Source organism: Gallus gallus, chromosome 1 (genome assembly GCF_016699485.2).
Source record: "Gallus gallus isolate bGalGal1 chromosome 1, bGalGal1.mat.broiler.GRCg7b, whole genome shotgun sequence".
Lineage (NCBI taxonomy): Eukaryota > Metazoa > Chordata > Aves > Galliformes > Phasianidae > Gallus > Gallus gallus.
The window spans coordinates 159,014,565-159,035,751 of record NC_052532.1 but is presented as its reverse complement, the minus strand read 5'-3'; the positions used below and the strand labels follow the sequence as shown (position 1 = coordinate 159,035,751).

The following is a 21,187-nucleotide window of genomic DNA, read 5'->3' as shown; positions in this document are numbered from 1 at the left end:
TAAATCTGTGCCTCTGCTAAGTCTGCAAAGGAAGGCTGCTGCTTTCATGTTTTGGGATAGTTACCCGGACACACATAGTAAAACCAAACTTCTTTTTCTGATTTTTCTTTCTTTTTTTTTGTGTGTGTGTGTTTTTCTTTTCTTTGTTTGTTTTGTTTTGTTTCTATGAAGCTTTAATCAACTAAGGAACACCTAAAATAAATTCACACAGCAATTTAGAACAACATAATCTGAAGCTCCAATGGTTTTGGATTTAGCATAATGCATCACACTATTGTGCTAAACTACCTCAAAGTGCCACAGATCCATGGACTTAAAATATGATTCTTTTGTCTCCCCTGGTTAGAAAATAAATACATCTAGTTTATAACTGTAAAAGCTCTTGCAAGGGGCACAGGCAATCCTAACATATCTACACTCAGAAGTGTGTTATTTCTTAAAACGATGGTTATACCCTTATTTGCATAAATAGTTGTTTTCATCAGTTACTCCTCAACACTTTTCCTAAAAATTTCATGCTGTGCTGCTCTTTTTAAGATGTTAAAGTGTCACAAATGTTAAAAACTGAAATACAGTGAACCTAGTTTGGAAACTGCATTCTGAATATGTTTATCTTTAGGCAATACACAAAGAATGTTGTCTATATATGTAAGTGACTCAAAAGTGGGCTGTGACAGAAAGTATCCATGTAATATCAGCCAGTGAATAAACTAAACCAGTAAGTCAGAACTGTGTATTAGCTGAAAACCCAGACTATAGCTATGCTTATAAAAGCATCAAGTAGTTTCGATGGTTAAATTCATAAATGTTATGAGGGACTGAGACCTGGTTTCCCTAATTCCTGCTATTTAAAGTAAATTAATGCTTCATATTAAAAAGCAGGGATTACTCAAGAAACCACAAGGGAAGGATGGGTGCTGCAGGAAAGAAAAGAGTCTTAGAGATCTTTCGGTTTCCTGGAAGAAGGAGGGATTAACACACAGACGTGAGGAGACAGATTCTGCTCTTGATTACAAGCAAAACCATCAGTGGAATTGCTCTAATTTCATAAATACAACATGTATGGATGTGCAATCAGAATTGGGCTCAGATAGCTTTAACACAAAGATTATTACACGCAAGTTCTAACCTTAGCAAAAAAACCCTTAACTTGGGAGTAAATGGTATTAACATCTTCTTGGCCTTTTTCCATGACTATATACACTAATGGCATTAGTGTAAATGTGACTCAGACTTGGGATCCCTGGTCACTGTCGCAGCCAAAAGCCTAAGTATATGAAATCTCCTTGGCTCTGGTAAAACACTAGTGCTAAATTCTGGGAAATGATAACACTGATTCATCTCAGAACAGTCTATATATAACAGCAAGACTAGGCACACATAAAATTATGCACTATCTTGCCTCAAGGTTAGCAACATATTCTAGTAGAAGGAAAAATGTTATTTTCATTCCCTGCAATCATGTGATAAATAGCTGCAGGGCAGATTGAGCAAGATCTCGAAGGTTGTGATTTTACAATATAATGAATGTATGTCTAGCTTTTTGCCACCTGAAAAAGCAGCAAAACAAAGCAGGACTTGTCAGTATTTTGCTTATGGCGGAAACCAGACAATGTCCAGAACCCTTCATGAGATACTGCTAGCATCATAAATAGTTTGATTATAACATTGACTCCAATACTTCAACAGCTCGGCTTTCCAGTATATGGCATAATTGGAAGCAGCAACCAGCAGGTATCACATGTGAATGGGAAATGTCTCCAGCTGAGTAACTATTGACGGTGAACCAAATATGTTGTCTTGTAGGTGTTTTGGGGAAGTGGGGGGAATGTAATAAGAAAAAAAAAGATAATGAAAAGGAGAGGATCCTTAGCTGAGTCGAATATTTGTACAGGACATGATGCAAGCAAATTACCTACAAAGTTCAGAAGCAGAAAGAAGAAAAAGAGTCAATGAATTTAAATAAAAAATGTAAGAGAAAAGACAATGATAAAGGAATATTTTAAGAGATATAGGGAGATTTTTTAAAAGTTAAATAAGAAATGCAACATATAAAACGACTGTTTATCCAGATAGCTTACTAAGAAAAACAGCAAATCTTAAGAGGCAGTTTTAATGGAATAGAAATCCTTCAGTTGATATTAATTCAAGCCTTTGGGCAAATTCAGGAGCCATTTTAACAAAGGTGGGAGACATATACTGAGCAGTGCATTCTTAGGAGAAGGCAGATTCAAACTACATCACAGAAAAACTGAACAAGACAAATCAAGCTGAGGACCATTTGCCTACCCTGCTATGGATGTACCATTGTTTGAATTCCACTATTTATTGTCAAAATTGAGTAGACTGTGGATGAAATGTTTTATTCTGATCATGTTCCCTATAAAATACTGGGGTTTACTGATGTACAAATTGAATACAGGCAGATCTATATCATCACCATCGCAACTTAATGGTGTGCATTAAATTAATGCTTGATTTTCATGCTTCATACCACTCCAGTTTTGAGGGATGACTGAGTTATAACCACTGTGTGAACCTGTAATCATTGATGCAATTATGCATAGTTTGCAAAACAGTAGCATAAAATTGAAGAAGTCATAAAAATGCACTGTAGTCACATCAGATAGTACTGTAAGCCTGGCAGGAACTTTTAGGTGTATGTCTCCTAATATCACCTGGGATAAATCTGAAAGCTCAGCATGGACTTTACCTTATGCTTCAACCACAGGACTAAACTGTATGGTTTTGCCAGACAGCAGGGCAAAGATTCACTTTGCCTCGCTTCAGGAACGTGAAAGAACCTAAAATAAGTACACATGTAATACATATCCTCAAAGGCACCTTTACATTGCAAGATAGTTTAAAATGATTTTACACTGAAGTAGGTAACGCAGTATAAAATCCTGCTAATGATAAAGTATTATAGTTTCACCTGTACGTAGCCAGCTGACATCAACCCCAAGTGTATTGTTCAGAGCTGACCTCGATCAGCTACATCAAAGTACAAAATACCTGCTTCTTCTCTCCACATGGATTTTACATTTAGACAGCTACCTCACAACAGCAATCTGGATGTTAAATTCACTTATTTTGCAGTGAAGATAGAACCTTAACAAAAATGAGAAAAAGGCACATGATGTTCAAAGAGCAATGAGTGTACAGCACAGTCCAAATGTAAATGAGACCAATTCTATCTCAGTCAATTGAGTTATGCAGACTAACACAAAAACTAAATTCCTCCCTTTGTATTCTCAATATTTCTGAGAGCAGCAAAATTTACTGGAGAAAATGTCAAACAAATTGGCTATATAGATATAAAAATTCATGTGATTTTTTTTTTATTATTTTTTTTTTACAAGATTGTATCTCCTTCTGCAAGAGTTCATGTAGTTTGTGAAAGTTATTATGCTCTGGTTTATAAGCTTCAGCTGGTTGTGGTAGCTGTTCAAATTTCATGACAGAATGCTAACTTATCTATGCTATTGAAGAAGCTAATGAGGTGGTAAATAGTTGAAGAGCAATGTTACATGCAGTGATACGCAGGTTTTGCAGGTTTCTCATTATCTATGTTACTGTATATGTGTAAAAGTAATGAAAACCCAAGATAGGCAACCAAAGCTTAAGGCTTTAAAACTGGAGTAGAATTATGCTGCTCTTTTTGAAAGGAAATGAGATAAATTTAAGCAATCTCAAAAAAAGCCCCTCAACATTTTAGCTGGTGTTTTATGCTAGATCTGAGGTCTCATGGGCAGTGTTTAGGTGAAGATCACACTTAAGCTAACACAGTCAATTTATTCTCATGCTAGTTTTACTCTAGTTGACAAAATGGCAAAATGCTAAGTATTCTGAAGGCTTCCCTCTGTTATGCTTGTTGCCTATGGCTTTTAATTGAAGGTACAGTCACAGCGCCCCTACAAAAGTCTAAATGTCATGAATAGTAGCAAACAACAGCACAAAGTGCAGAGGATCCTCCTGAACCCCAGCTATCTTTACTGAGTATTGCAGGAAGTAAGATACAATGTTCTTAGGTGGCTAGAGGCTTGCTGAAATGAACTTCAACAGTAGTGAAAACACGCTAAGCTTATAGCTTTAGGACATTATAAATATTTAAAAATACCAATTGTGAGATGGTGAATGCAGAGTATTTTTCAGTGCGGTCACCACTGATCCAGAAAATGATAGTTCTGAAACCAGAAATTATTTTTGTGACATACGTAGGACAGACAGAAATCCTAACTGGCAACAAGAAATACTTGGTCTGCAGTTGATCTGCACTGTCTATGAATTGTCTTAGAAATCATTGCATGCAACCACTCCGTTGAATAGTGCACAGCATGTGCTTTAAACAAGCAGACTAAAGGATCAGTGGCATCTTTATATCGCACCAGCACTGCCAGGTTTCTTATTAAAAGGCTAAGTTTTCCTGCAAGTCCAGATATCCATCCACACAGAGCTTTTAATCATTTTAAAATGTAAAGATACATAAATGTTTTCATCTCTCATTCCAGTCTCCCTTTCAAATTGCTGAATTCAAGTAGCACGACCGAGTTACCAAATTGCAAACTCCAGTGTTCTGCTTTGTGAGCTACATTTTTTGTAGCTGTTTTTAAAATCAATTTTCTATCTAAGTCTCAGTAAGATACCACATCTATTACAAATTGTGAATGCATTATACCACCTGTGAGAACAGTATGAAGAATCTTCTGAAAAAAAAATATTTTTATATATATATATATATACATATATATAATAAAGAGTTATTTTGTCTGCTGGTTTTAACTATGACAGATGCAGGATGGCCACAAAATAACTGGTAATATCTGGAAGGAAACTCTGAAAATCTGTACTATAGTATTGCACCGTACTTCAACAGTTGTAGGTGAAGATGGATAGAGAGGATTTTGGTTTTGTATTTTTACAATACAGACATTACCTGCTCTGAAGGAATATGATTAATACAAGTCATTACACCACACAAAACTTGCTTCAGCCCTCTGTTACTCACATGTAACATGCCTATACAATATCAATCACAAGTGAATCAGATTTTGTCAGTATTAAAATGCATGTGCATAACACTAAAATACTAGCCGTCTCTGTTCATCCTATACGTGCCCTTAGTACTACAAGTCCACCAAGTTAAAGCCACTTCAGATCCTGACATGCAACTTAGGGTTATGTTTGTTTAATCTCTGTGTTACAGTTTTAACCTGAAGACACTGTCCCAGTTATCACTGCTGCAAATCCAGAGTTATGAAGTCAGGCCCTAGTTTTTGTACTGCCAAATTTTGCAACACAAATTTAGTAAGCCACAAAGCTACAGATAGAAAATGTGTGTTACCTATTTCATTTCCTTTTCAAATGTGTATTAATAACTATAATTTGCTCTCTCATATATACTGGAGCAAGACAAATCGAGTATCTAGCTAGTTAAAAAGGTGTTTTACTTTCCATATTATGCTTCTATCCAGACATGGTTCCAAATGCTTCACTTCTTCATATCTTAAAGAAGCCAGTTGGTTCATCAGTCCTTATCTATTGAAATGTGTGGTCCCAAACTGAACTAGCAACAACACATCATACACAAATGTGCCACTTCTCTGATGCGACAGTATCGGAGAGGAAGTATCAAATTTCTAATGTGTGCATACATATGTTTTACAAAAAACAACAACAACAACAACAAAAAAAAAACAACAACAAGAAAAAAAAACCTCTAAGAATGAAAGAAGAGATGAAAAAAAGGAACAAGAAAGGGTAGTGACAGTATATCATAAAAGAAATGGATGTATTTAAGCATCAGCCAAATGACACTATTTTTCATATCATTTACAGTAGATCTTAAAGACTAAAATACTTCACATGCCATTAGTTTCTTCATAATCTGTGACGGATTAGAATATTTCTTAATCAACTGCTAAAGCACAGGACCAATGTCTACATTTTAAGAAAACTGAGTAATAGTGAAATCCAGTGATATCCAGCAGAGTTGCTATCAATAGATAATAACAGAATCAGGGAAATACATATATCTTTTAAATACTCTTCAAAAATGCCTACTTTTTTGACAGTTTCTTAGTCTAGGGATTGAAAATTCACATTAAGAAACAAAAGTTGTGATTTGTAATCAAGGAAGCAGATTAAAAACCAAAACTGTTATGAGATTTAAATTACTTCAAGTCCTGCCCCTCTACCTGGAGGCACTCTGAAAGCCCATACAACTCATTCAGAAGCAGTCTTGCTCTACCAGATAAAAACTATGGGCTGCATACAGTTTGTTGCAATTAATTAATTCTATAGTAAAAATGAAGAAAAAGTAAGTCTTTAAATCTCAATCATACAATATATTTAAATCTCAATCACTTGAGATTGCCATTCACACAATTCATAGCAATACTGAATTACAGTTCCTGTAGTTGTCCACCTGAACTGTTCTAATACTTGAAAGGATGGCTATCAGAAGTGAAGAAAAACAGGATCAAAGTGAATCAAAACTCACTTCCCTTTGCTACATCCATGTTTTTCATCTATTTTCACAGCATAGACAAGTGTTGCCATTTTTCAGTCATCACAGTTGGAGGAAGAAAAAAGGGCTTGTAAAATAAAAATAAAATGCCAATCATAGTCGTGGATCATCTATCTTGACTCATTTTGTATTTCTACTGATTGACAACCAGGGGCTCTCGTAGCACACAGAGGCAAAAAAATAAAAATAAAAAAAAAAATCAGGTGTTCATTTCAAACTGAAATGTTTGACAGATGTAACAGCTTTCTGAGATGAAGCTGATGAAATCTCAAATAGGAAAGTCCATCTCCTGTACATGGAAGAGATTACATTTCAACAGGCAAGTTTTACTGTCCTTATGCAAATGCAGATTTCATTTATTTATTTATATTTTCATGGCAGTTGTTAAAAACATGGGAGACGACCACAACTTTACTATTGGTGCATGGTCTACCTCCTGCTGCTTTGGATTCTGCAGGCTCCAGAGTGATCCATGTTTCAGAGTACTGTTGTCACAAACTGAAGGTAATTTCAAATTCTCTTACTGGCAACACTTGCACTTCAGTGATATTTTGACCTCTATTTCTGAAATGGTGAAAGCGAACAATCTAACAAGTGACTGAAAATTCATACTGCTATGGACACATACCTAAAACAGAGTGGTAAAAGAAGCATTTTTATGCTGTGATGTAAGTGGCCAGGTGTAACACTGGATAGAGATCAAAAGTTTACAGCTTCCTTTTTCTCTACTTCCATTCACAGAATGAGCTATCAGGGAACATGCAGCATTTGGGAAAAACAGAAGTACTCAGCACAGCACCAAAACAAAATAACTGTGGTTTCAACGTACTGTCTTCCTATAATAGTCAGCTGTGCAAATGGCCTGATAACAACTTAAGAAAAAGAATGTTTCTGTTGATCCAGGAGCCCTTGCATTCAATCCATACTGTAAAGAAGGCTTTCCCAAAGTTAACTGAGCACACTATCTGTCTTCTGTGGGCTTATACACTATTCAAATGATATTTTTACCTTCAGAAATACCTACTCTTAAAATCCTTCTCCTGACTTCAGTAAGAAAGCTGGAATGGATCATGCTCTCTACTAACAAAACAAGAAGTACTGGTACATACTCTTCACTATATTCAGTCTTCACTAGTATGGGATGCATCTCACCCTATTACATCCATCAGCTTCTGAAGCTAGTTTAAATATAGTATTTTCTTTCAGAAGGGGTAAACTGTGAACCCAGTGAAGCATCTAAGATTTGACATACAATTTGAAGTTACACTATACCAATCCAACCACAGTATCAACAGAGGCAAAATCAGGTAATGCGTACACAGGTGCTACCAGCTAAATATACTGCTGAAAATTATACAAAGGAAGATTTTTGCTATTTGTGAACATCATTTGCAGAAATTAGACTAGATCCACAGTTGGAAATTGGGCACATCTTCACATACACTCATTACATGCTGCAAGAATAGGGACTGGTATAACACTGACTGAGGAAAAGTACTAAAGCCAGGGGTTTAATATCACTCTCATCCAGAAGACACCTTATTTTACGTATCAAGGAGGTATTTGCTGTAATTAAAATTCACAGTTCTGCACCTTTTTCTGTAGTTCCAAGACCCATTTCTGTTTTAGCCAGTGTTTAAACTTTCTTCCAAAAAATTCTGGTATGGGGGAAAGGGAGACTCAATAAAAGACTCAGTGCTTGAAGTATTCCACCATGAAGATCAGTATCAAATCCTTAATTTCTTTTCATTATAATAACTTGATAAATAGGTCATATATAGAAGCATGTATGATATCCTTTCCATGAGGAACCCAGTTGTTTTCCTGACTTGTATGCTTTGAAGAATCATGGATTTCAAGGCAGAAACTTTCATCTGCCAGGTTTAGCCATTTAAAAGATACTGCTGACAGACACCAATCTACAAGAGGTGGTAAGAGTAGGAAGGATCATTACCAACTGAAGCATGACTTTCCTTTTAGATTTTTAAGAGTAATAAAGGCTATATGACCAAACAAGGCTAAATAAAGCTATTAAAGTAGCTTACTAGATAGAAAGTATTGAATTGGCAGTTTTTAAAGACTTTTTAACAATTAAGAAAAACAATCACAGAATTAGTAACACATGAAAGCCTAGGATATAGTAAGAATGAATATACTGAAAAATTTAAAGTACAAGTAGTATTTCACAGTTAATTTGGTTAGAAGGAATGAAGAAGAAGGAAAGAATATCAATTTGTGTTTACGAAGCATTTTACAAATCAATATTGATCGTTTTTTTTTTTTCTTACAGCCATCAGCCAGAGAGAATATCAAATTAAATTTTTTTGGATCAGGGAGATGTTGCTGTTTTAAGGCGCTACCTAGATTTTCTTCCTGTGATTATGGGTGAGGAATAAAGGAAAGAAGAAAACGTAGATAAGTGATCCTCCACATTTTATCAAATTCTGCTCAGAATAAAATGATTTTTTGTTCATATGAGTCCCAACTCATCTTACATGTTTTTAGATTTTGAAAATATTCTCTTGGTGTTATCTTACATCTTTTATAAAGCGGTTAACATCAGGAAGAGCTACAGATGGCATAAATCAGCAGATTTATCTTCATTTGGAGTTAACATCAAATACTGAACAGCTACTCTAAGAAGAGGCTCCTTGTATTCCTATTGTAGCAAGAACTGTGCATATTCAAGAAAAACTTTCAAGTAGAAATATTAATACATATACACAACAATAGATAAATAAATAAATAAATCAGTGTGGCATTTCACAAAAGAAATGGTAAAGCTACAACATCATCTCATAGGAAACTACAGAAGCTACATATCAACTGCAGTCATTTCTCAATCATTTCCTGAAAACTGCTGAATTACTCAATTGTCCCTTTTTGTGCAATAGGAGATGCAAAAAACCCCACGTCAACTTTAAAACATATCTCTCACTTTTACTCACTTGCTGGAAAAGAAACAACAGGTAAGAAAAAGAGAGAGCAACACTTCAGAGACTACAATTTGAACACTTCAGTGTGATTACAAATTACATTTTTAAACTACCTTACCAAGAAAGTTAGAGAAAAACTAAGAAAGATTTCACAGATTTTTCCATTAAGATCAACATGAAATTAATACAAAAATTACATTGGGTCAAATGCTTTGCTGACTCCTCACATCCTAGGAAAAATCTACACATGGTTTTGTACAGGTACAAAAACAGTACTAAACAAAACAATTTATTTGAAGTTTTCGTAACTGTACAACTAACATAAGAGTGTAGTAATACGTTTACGATGTCCTATATCAGTAATACCTGTTTTTCATAGCCCTCTAGAGCACCACCCATTAGAAAAAATAAAAAATAAATAAAATCATTGCAGCTACACTAGAAGTAACTATTTTATATGTTATTTTAATTATAAAAGAACAGTTACGATGATATTTTGTGTCAAGACGAGCACTTAAAATCTCACTTAAGTAAGACACTAAACTCCTTTATGCAGCAAACGACTTGCTAAAAGACACCAATGGAAACAAAGATGTTCCCACTCTCAGCTTCAGTAAATGTGATAGCTGATAGCATCCATTCATTTCTCATCTACAGCCTGGGAAATCATTTTCCAGTCAATGGAATGCTATTTGATGTAAACCAGAAATGAACAGATTAAATGCACACATTGGTCTACTGGGATAAATCATTCTGCATACATTCCATCACAGGCCATAAGTCAAACCAGTAATAAAAGAAGAAAGTAATATGTGATTTTGTTTTTCTTTTCCTTTGGCAAAGAATGCATGTCAAGTAACTCTACTTTAGAATTAACTGAGGAAACTTCTGAGTATACATTTTAAAGTCAATTTGCTATTTTGCAGGGTGACACCAAAACCTGAGTATCACCTATAATAGGCAGGTCCACTTGGTCAGTTATATTCTGTATATTGGGTACAATTCGATCCTAGTGTGAGAAGATGCAGCACATTCTGAAATAAATGAAACTTGAACTCAGCTGCTTTTGAACTGAATTCACCTAGATGAGGACCAGTCCATTAGGCATCACATACTAGCTCTTGAACAGAATTTGTGCAGATGAAAAGTTGTATTGCAAAAACAAGAATCCTAGAACTGATGAAAGAAATCTTAGGATTTGAAACCTGCACTTCAGACAGGTAGGCTGTGCCCATAAAGAGCTGCCGCATGTAAATGGGTCACAGTTTTCATATCTTTAACATCTGTTGTTTATACCCAAGAAAGCACATCAGGGGCAAGAAAATTAATTCCCCAATTGCTGTCAACTGAGTTAGGGAACAGCAATAAACAGCTTACTGTAAGCCTCTAGCTACAATAAAATTGCTGTCAATAAAACGTGGCTGATATGGTTTTGCCGTGCTAGAAGAATAGATTCTTCAGAAGTGAAAAGTGGAAACAAGAAGGATCCTTCCTTGTTCCTATACACAAAAGAACATTATCACAGAATTCCAATTGTATTAAACTCTCAGGATCCAATTCACTGTCCCATGTGTGCCACAAATGTATTAGCATTTAAGAAATTTTGGCTTTGCACATTCAGTACAGATGAGATCCCAGTGAATCCGATAAAATTCTTTTGCATGGAAAACATTTAAAGAGCAAGGAAGCTTGCTAAGCTTTTCCTGTCTGTATCTGTACACACAAAATGTTCCCTACCCTAGTTTAGCATTTCTACTGTCACTATTGAAAATGGTATTATAGCTTAAGGTTATGTTCAGATTTCCATTATAACCCCCCAGTTTTCACATGCTCTTAACTTTCTGAAAAATTCTTCTTTTCAGCTGAAATTTTCCATGCTTGGTCTCAGCTGAAAGATGAATTTCTTTAGACAGTTGAGCAAAATCCGTTAACCTATTTTTCAGTTATACAAGGATAAAAAGAAAATGCATTGTGCATCTACAACATTTCTAATATTTTAGTACATAGATATATGTATATATGGAACTCAGAAACAATTGAATTTTACATGCAGACATTTTTCCAGGTGATTAGTCCTCACCCAAGACTAACATCCGCGCTAACTTATAAAACAAGTTAAACAGGGAAAGGAAAAGAAATCGTGGAATTGTGTGGGTTTTTTTCCCACTGAGTATTAAAACAGGGCTACTAAAAATAATATTATGTACAGAATTATGGAATGCTATGGTTACAATATGTTAATATTTGCAGGTGACATAAATTCTATACTGCTGTTCCAATGCAGATTTCCTTCATGTATACCTTGAAATTGCCACTCTCGGCATATCAGTCATTAACGTTTTCAGCTTTTTTTTTTTTTTTTCCTTATATAAACCCCAAAGTCACAAATGTAAACATTCCAGTATAAGACAATATCAGATGCTTTTGCCAACAGAAAGCCTACATGATAAGCTTAAGTAATCTGCATTGATCAGCAGGAGCCTGGCTACTCATTCCTTGGTCAGGCAAAAAGTCCACTGTCTGAAAAAGGAGTAAATGAAGCTCCATAGTTACTGACAGTATTATTACTTAAAAAAAAAAAAAAAAGACAATTAAAAAAAAAAACAACTTTAGTGTGGAATGCATTCAGCCCCAAATCCTTAATTTCTGCCATCAGAGCATAGAAGTAACAGGACAGTTACAACACATTTTCAGCTTTCCTGGAAGTACTACAACTGTACACAATTCCAGAATTTACAGATCATCAGCTTGGCTCATAAAACTTACGATGTACTGTCTTTCTTGAAGACAACATCTGAAGTCATTTGGACTTCAAGGATGTGCTTCATTCCCATCACTTTAAATGAAAGTTAAACACATTTCTAAATGCTATTTGCTTAGGAATGCAGACTGAAGGTTTTGCTCAAAACCTTCACTGAAACTTATTTTACAAACTGTTTTATTTGCCAATGCTGTGCTTCAAATCTGATTAAATGAAGTTATAATTTAAAACTGGGATAACCACAGCAAATTGGCCATAATTTCTTTTATTATTTAATCTGTTGTTAACCTAATGATACTGAGTAGGAGGCTTTTGTCTGTTTATTTGCTTCTTATAAAAGGTCTTTCACTCTGAAGAATACACGTCATCTTCTACTATATTTCTATGCAGTTGTTTGGTGTACTGACTTACTAATTTCAAGTGCATTTTAAAGTTCAATCAAATTCTGAAAAGAACACTGATTGAGAAGCCTGCATAGATTTCAGCATTCTTTATGAGTCATAACACTGATTTTGGAAGCTTAGCTATATGAGCTGGTGGTGTGTAACATCCTTTCCATACTCCTAATTATGTGAATTAGCATTTAGAACAATCCCAAGTTCAAGTATTCAAAAATGCTCTTTTCAGAGCATCCACCAGGTTTACTGCAAGATAGGCACTTGAAGAAGGCTTTGGTTTTTATACTGGGTACTTCTGAAACATCAACCTGTGCAATTCAAAAAGACGTGAAGAAAAGACTCAACCACATAATTTCCTCTAAAATCATCAACAATAACACAGAATTTGCCCAGTGAAAAATAGTAATAAATTTGTATTGAACAATTGATTTCTGAATTCTAAAGGCTTTCTGACACAGGTCCCAGTTCCAACATATTTCTAGGGCCCAGCTCCCATTAGAAGTAATAGGATTTTGTTTGAATAAAGTCGAAGTGGGGACTTGGGTCTCATCTCTATACCAGTTTTAATTTAGTCATCCACAGATACACTTCATGTATATTTTGCTTGAACTGAAAGAAATTTGAAGTAGAAACATAGGATGCTAGCATTTCTTAGATGAACACTAATCCTATATTCTTTCCCTATTTCAACACCCTCCACAATTCCCACGCCCTTTGCAAACCACACACAGAAAACTTACCCAAAATACAAGTAATTTACTACAACTTCCAGCATAAGACACAGAAAAGCATTATTTTAAACTTCAAGAAAACAGAATTAAATATCTCTTCATGAAGGAATTAAAGAAAAAAAAAAAAGTGTTTCCAATACTGTGACATTAGTTTTAACTACTATTCACTAAGATTTCTATTTTAAGTCTGAATATTTTGCTTAAAGGAGATACTCTATAAAAAATCTATTTAAAAGACCTATGGAAGTGTACTTAACTGCAGTGCCAGTGACTGTTAGCCAAGATGCATCTTTATCCCAGGAATTACAGAAAGAATAGTACAAAGACTGCTAATGATTACTGCCACTGTTGGCTGCACTCCTCTAGCCAAAAGTGTTACTGGTACATAAGGTTACTTCCTGTAACATGCATCACTGGGAAAAAAACAACAACAAAACCTCAGCACCACCTCCTCCTTCCCCACAGAAAAAAAGTACATAAACTCAGATAACTGTCTGCCTAAGGAAAAGTTATACTTCCAGTTAGACATAATATTGCAGCTTTTGCAAGGAGTGATTCAAATCACATGATATGAATATTTGCTGACTTCAGAGAGGATTTAATAAGACTTCAGTGAAACCTGAATTACATCCATACAGAGGAATATAAATAAATATTAAAATGAAACCAATATATTTAATGTAATGAACACAAGTAACTGAAAATACTGCCTGCAGGGTGTTTTTCTGTTTGTTTGTTTGTTTTTTTTCCTAAATTATATTTTGCTCATATTCAATTTCACTGTGCAGAGCACATACATTCTGTCAGGTACATTATCTTACAGACCTTAACTTCCCCAATATACTGTGGGGGATTAAGTCTGAGTTTCTTAATAGAGTTTGGAGAGTTAATTTAAGATAATTTAACAACATCTCTGAACAGAAAAGAAATGCGTGGGTTGGGGGTGTTACATTTTGTAACTGAACCAGGGGGAAAAAAAAATCTCATGAAAACTTCAGCCAAGTAACCACTGATTATGCACAGCTCTTCTAAAGATTATTTTTGTTTGCTTTAAATGAGATCTTCTCTTAAACTCATGCAGACAGTATGTATATGGTGCTGTACAGCAGCTTAAAAACTGCTCCTGGAGTTCACCACAATTTCAATTTCTTAGAAAGGCGACAGTTTTGTGAGAACCTTCTCAGATGTTTTCAGTATCTCACTGTATCAGTTGTCTCAGAGTAGTTATTAGCAGAACTGCCTCAAAAGTGCTTGTTTTATTCTTAGTATCTTGTTAGTGTGACACCTTACAGACACCCAAAGTCAAGACACGTTTCTGGGTACATCACATTCATCTCAGATAAGGCTAATGCAACAGCAAGAGAATGACTTTATACTAAGCTTGGCTACTGTCAAAATCTTTTTGCAAAGACAAGCCCAAATGTGTCTTGCTTGATTCTGTAAGATTCGTATCTCTAATAAATTCTGAGAAATCACCATAACTTGGAGGGTACAATGCCAACAGGCATACAAAAGTGATTCCTAACGCCTAAGAAGTTGGTGCAGTGGAAGTTAAGCACTTGGAAAGCTGCTTTGTAAACACACAAACTTAACTACTGACCAGTCCAGTGCAACAACCATTAAATAAAAGGTTCTTTGGCTGGAATATCAGCTTGGTCCTTCCCTCCCCCCTTTTCCTACCTACTGCAGGACTGGCACCCAGCCAGCGTAAGCGACATAGTACCTTAGTGCCATCTACAGGCTATATTGACATTCTAATTTAGTGGCAAAAGACAAGCACCAATAAAATAAATTAGACAGCGCTGCATTTAAATCTTTATTAGCAAGGAATTATTAGACCTAAGAAAAACTAATGCTGGATTTGGTTGAAATATGAGTTTCTCAGCCTCCTAATCCCTCTTCATATGGCGTATTTCACAGTTTAAAACGAGTTATGACAGATCATTTATGCATTACTAAGATGAAAAAATATTTACAATGGGCTGACTTCTTTCTGCATAATTCAGATGTATTCAGAGAATGCGTTCCTTTTGAAAGTATGCTTTGGCCATTTTCTCAAAATATGCAACAAACTGTCTATGCAATACGAACTTTAATCTATTACAACAAAATCATTTAAACTCAAAACAGAGGAAGACTTCCATATGGCTTAGTTATATTCTACGAACAAACCACATGCTTCACAGATGAAGTAGCTTGGAAATTCAGCTGTCTTTGTTAGGGAAAAAAAAAACAAACCCCTTTAGTAGCACTAACTTAACAAAGTTCCATATCAGCTTGAACTGTAAAAGAAACTCAAGCCAACTCACTTTGAAATTTGACATTGAATGTACACATCCCTTCAGTCTTGAAACAGTCACGTTTTTCTGACTGAAATTTGGCATAAAAGAGGTTTTTTCTTCAGTAACGTTTACATTTGGATAGTCAAATACTGGGGAGAAAAAAAAAAAACAAATATGTCTGTTTATGCATATGCATGTGCATATGCACGGACACATACAGTCCTTTAACAGTAATCTTCAGAATCCAAAGTACCAGAGGCATTTTGAAAATGTGTGGGTAAGCCCCAGGTAAGTGATAATGGGGTTGAGTTCTTTTCTTTGTGTTTTTTATTTTTATTTTTATTTTTTTTTACTTTTTTTTTTTTTGTTCCCCCCTTAATATAACTAAGCTAAATTAGACTGAAACAAAAAAGAATATACTGGCACTTTTAATACTGGTTGATCGGGCACTTGTATGCAGTACTTATAGACCAGTAAAAGTGCTCGTTTACCTGTCTGGTGTGTAAGGGGCCCTTTGTCTTGAAGCCTCCTTGGGAACTGCACTCTGAGGCACTGAAGTGATCTGAACTAGTGGAAGAGCGTTTGGATAGGGTGTCACAGCCACCAACAAAGGTGTTGTCCAAAGGGAGTTCCTGAATCACATGGTGCTTTTTCACTGAAACGGGAGTGTCAGGTTTGAGATGAAAAGCAGACTGCGGAGAGGCAGATTTGTAATGCTTGGCAAGATCGGGACTGTTAGGCTTAAAGGTTGTTGGTGGTGCTGTGCCCCAATCAAATCTTCCTATACTTTGCTCCTCCAGCTCTGCTGGAAGGCTTATTGTCCCGTTGATGGGTTCGTGAACTGCATCATCAGGTTTGGACTCCTCAATGGTCACAAAGTTCAAAAGAGAACTCTTCGGAGATTTCCTTTTCTTCCTTTTCTTTTTCTTGTTTTGTTTGTTCTCCTGATTGGGAGACATCCATTCAGCACCTTGCTTGCTCCTCTGGGCAGCTTTGAATCTGGATGCGTGCCGGCAGCGAACGAGAACAGTGACAAATATCACCACTATGACAACCATGGCACCTGCCACAATAGCAATCATGATTGTGAGATAGTCCTCGTTTTGGTAGGGTTGGCTACTGTCTCCTATGTTGCGGTCCAGAGGCGTTTCCATAGTCCTGCGTATCAAGTCATAAATATAAGAGGCATTTCCAGCAGTATCATTTACATACAAAAAAACAAGCACAAGAGTATGCAAAGATTTGGGATAACCCAAATCACTTATGTTGACAACTAAGCGATGCAGCCCCACATCGTTAGGAGTCGGTTTTTCTTCCAGAGTGATGTTACCTGTCACTGGATCAATCCGAAACAAACCTTTGTTATTTCCATTCACTATTGTGTACTTCAGTTCAGCGTTCATTCCAGTGTCAATATCTACTGCAAACACTTCTGCTACCACTGATCCTGGAATTGCTGAGAGTGGCACCAGCTTAAAAGAAGTATTAGAAGGTGGGTAGATGACAACAGGACTGTTATCATTAACATCCATGACATTTATGGTCACTTTCGCTGTAGAAGAGCGAGGAGGCTGTCCTCCATCAACTGCCTTAACATCAAAGGTGTAGGAGCTCTGCTGCTCTCGATCAAAAGAAACATTGGACTTTATAACTCCAGAGAAGGGATCCAGCACAAAGTTGTCATTGTCATTGAGGATGGAAAGAGTCACCGCTTTGTTTTCCCCAGCATCTGCATCAGTCACCGTGATCACCCCCACAGTGCTATACTTTGGTAGGTTCTCCGATACAAAAAACTGGAAATGATTATGAGTAAATTTGGGACTGTTGTCATTTTCATCCAACACAGTAACAATTACAGCTGCTTGACTCTGCAAAGGAGGGGTGCCATTGTCACGGGCTGTAACAGTGAAAATGAAACGCTCCTGTTCTTCTCTGTCAAAAACTCTGGAGGCTGTCAAAACTCCCGTCTTTCGATCCAGATCGAAAAAGGAGGCATTAGGGCCAAGCTGATAAACAATGTCTGCATTTTTCCCACTGTCTTCATCTGTGGCACTAATAGTTGTTAAGTATAGACCACGACGGTTGTTTTCAGAAACTGACAGCTCAATTACAGGCTGGCTGAAAATCGGAGGGTTGTCATTTTCATCCTCCAGCTTAACTCTTACCAGGGCAGTCTGGTTCAAACTGGGCTTGCCAGAATCAGAAGCAACAATTTTAAAGCTGAATTCTTTGGTGCCCTCATAGTCCAACAAGGAAGAGGTCTCTAACAAATACTGGTTGTCATAAACTGCCTTGAGGTGGAAGGGGACCTCTCTCTCAATGAAACAGATCACTTTGCCATTCACATCAGTATCCTTATCTGAAACCGTAATTAGGGCAATCTTTGTATTGACAGGATCTTTCTCAGATAAGTACACTGTGCCATTGATGGGACTTATTATGTACCTGAGGTCTATGTTCGGAGGGTTATCGTTTACATCAGTGACATTGATGGTCACAGTTGCCCGAGCTGGTGTAGAGCTGCCATCACTAGCCAGCACTGTCACTTTGTGAATAGCAGTCTCTTCCCGATCTAAGGACCTCTGAACCGTGATCAGCCCTGTGGTGTTGTTTAAAGCAAAAAATCTTTTGGTCGCAGGGGCAACTTGGGCACCAAAAATATATCTGATTTCTGCATTGCTTCCTATATCTGCATCTGTAGCATGAAGCTGAATTACAGAAGTGCCTACAGGCGCATTCTCTGGTATATGAACCTCTACTTGACTCTCTTTAAAAACTGGCCTGTTATCATTGACATCACTTACTGTGACTTGCAGGATAGCTGTGCTGGATTTCTGCGGGGTACCTCCATCCTCCACTTTGATTTTCATCACGTAGGTGTCCTTTTGCTCTCTATCCAAGTTCTGCTGCACAATCAGTTGAGGCCATTTCTCTCCTTCTGGAGTTTCTACGATATCCAGGCCAAAGACACTCTGCCCATTCAGCAACTCGTAGTGCTGTACACCGTTGAAACCTGTATCAGGATCTGTTGCTGATGGGATCGGAAAGCGACTGTTGATCAGAGTGTTTTCTGGTATGGAAATATTAATGACAGGGGATGGAAACATAGGTGCATTGTCATTAGTATCCTTCACAATTATTTTTATTTTGATCAGCCTAAAAAAGTCATTGGGGAGAATCACCACTTCAAGTTCAAAGAAACACTCATTTTCTTCTGCATAGGAAGCGCCAGCGCAGAGTTTCTCTCTGTCTATTCTGTTCGATGTTGTAAAGATCTCCCCGGTGGTACTGGACACTTTGACCAGAGGGGCATCCCCTGCTTTGGACACCAGTCTGTAGACAAGGCTGGCACTGGTCCCCGTGGCAGCATTGATGTGAGAAATGTTCAGATCCTTTGGTATGTTTCCTATGGGGACGTTTTCAGGCAGCTCCTCTCTAATAGTGTAAATAAGTTCTTGAGCTACAGCAGAATCCAGCCTTAAACAGGCAATCAGAGCGGCCAACAAGTAAAATTCCCTCAGGTCCATGATAATGTTTTTATTCTCTTTTCCTGGATTTTAGGACTTAAAGGTTTCCACACTGAAATGATGCGCGATTTGCAAGAGGAGGCATGCATGGACTGCAGGATGCATTACATCTCATTTCTTATTTGGAGACAGCACTGTCAACACAACCACACATAACAGCATTATTGGTTTTTAAGGTATGACAAATCCACAATTTCCAACTACTACTTGTTTTTGCAAGGCACGCTTGCAGCAGTATGCTCTCCTACTGCTCCCCTTTACAAGCAATCCCTCTGGACAAATGCACTAATATCCCATTGGCTGTGTTTGCAGAGAGCAAGAACAGAAATAACTACTTGCACGATTAAGGGTAGCTGCAGTTTCAACACGTACTTTCTGAATAATTTCTTGGCACACCATGTAATCCGTAATGTGCGTTTCCCCTCTACCCTCCTCCACCCAGTCATTCGGTGCAAGTAAAAATCTTCCTGTACTTCTGCTAGATTCTAACTGCTATGGCAGCTGCCAAATGTCATTTGCTGTTTGCTTCCATACGTATTTTTCAGCTCTTGCTAACCAGATTTCTCTCTGCTCCCTGTGCCTTGCATCCCCCACTACTGTGATCGTACTGGGAAATAACCACCCGGACATGCTGCTGCTGCAGCAGTCGTCACTAGCGACTTCACATCCCTGTTAACGGATGAGACAATAACAGGACTTACACTTTCTTACACTCTCAGCCCTCTCCAGATGTTGGATACTTCCCCTTCTGTTTAATAACCTTAAACTTTATTTGTTTGTTTTAAAACACAGTCTAAACCGAGGGGGCTGGAAATTCCGAATGCAACTTAGGAGCAGCCAGTATGTTTACAGACGGAGGGGGTGAATATATTTCCTGAATATGAAGGGGGGAAAAAAGGTACAGCCATTCAGCCTTTCTCCATTGACACTGATCTCCCTTTAGGATGTTATTAGCAGCTGCCACACATAAATACTGCAGACTAATAATGCAGGTTTAAAAAAAAAAAAAAAAAAGCGACAGAAGGACTTGTGTTTGCATGCTCTGCTAGCTGTGAATCACCCGGGTGCAAGGCTCCAGCACCTGCAGTTTAGGGGAACCGGGCACCCTCAGCACTAACCTTATCTGCATTAAGCAGCACAGGAGCTGCTGCCCGTGATTACTTCCAGCAGAGTGATGCAGGTAAGGATGCAGAGACAGGGAGTAGGTGAGCGTTTGCCACCAGTACCAACTGAATCCAAAATACTGATCCTTTCCCTAGATAAATACACTGCATGTTGGCTCTGATTTATTATTATTATTATTATTTTAAATGAAATGCATCACGGTGTATGGGTAACTTCGCACTTACGTTGGTTGTCTACCTTTGACGATCTGCTGCAGCTAAGCAATGATCTGTTCCAGCAGATACAGCACAATGCATCTGGTAAACCACCAGTTTTGGAGAAATCAGCAGCAGCCAAATGCTTCCTCCTTGAGATATGTGTTGCTTCGGGGTGGCAAATTAGCAACTCCAGGGAACAAATTCACAGTTCCGTCGTTAGTCATCCTCTCCACGTTTCATTTCTATTAAGCGGCGATCCTTCGGGCGCTTAACGCGCACACAACAGCGCAAACAAGCAGCAAGCAAAAATCCGGTGCACTTCTTTAGATGGGGACTATTTTCCACTCTGCACTGCACACAATTTCCATCCCTCTCTCACCACAGCAGAGACAGCTACATCAAGTCTGCAACTTCTTACTGGAAATGACAGAGTTGGTCTGGCGGTGCTTCTCTCCCCTTTTTTACCCCTGGGGTGATAGCTGCCCACATTGAAAAAAAAAAAAAAAAAGAAAAAAAAGAAAAAAAAAAGAAAAAAAATGTAAAAAAAAATCCTAATAGATTATTGCTTTAGTGACGGGAGGAAGCGACGCTCTTTCCCTCCTCCCTCCCCGTCTCCCTCTCACGCACACTCTCTCCTTCTCTCTCTCCCTCTCTCTCTCTCTCTCTCTGAACTGAAATTCTTGATATAACTCTCAATAAGC

At 37.3% G+C, this 21,187-nt stretch overlaps 1 protein-coding gene across 7 annotated transcripts in view; it reads right to left on the bottom strand.

Moving 5' to 3' along the window:
• PCDH9 (protocadherin 9) overlaps positions 1 to 21,154 on the bottom strand; it is a 706,189-nt gene extending 685,035 nt beyond the window's left edge. For 6 of the 7 annotated variants that reach the window (XM_040671942.2, XM_416995.7, XM_004934725.5 and 3 more), the window contains exons 1-2: positions 20,514 to 21,154; positions 16,129 to 19,298 (exon numbers count right to left, since the gene is read on the bottom strand). In XM_040671942.2, coding sequence (XP_040527876.1) covers positions 16,129 to 19,164 — 3,036 coding nt within the window. In that variant the 5' untranslated portion in view covers positions 19,165 to 19,298; positions 20,514 to 21,154. The remainder of the gene's footprint in view (positions 1 to 16,128; positions 19,299 to 20,513) is intronic. The other variant, XM_046904743.1, reaches the window with a different exon arrangement.
• Positions 21,155 to 21,187: the final 33 nt, after the last annotated feature.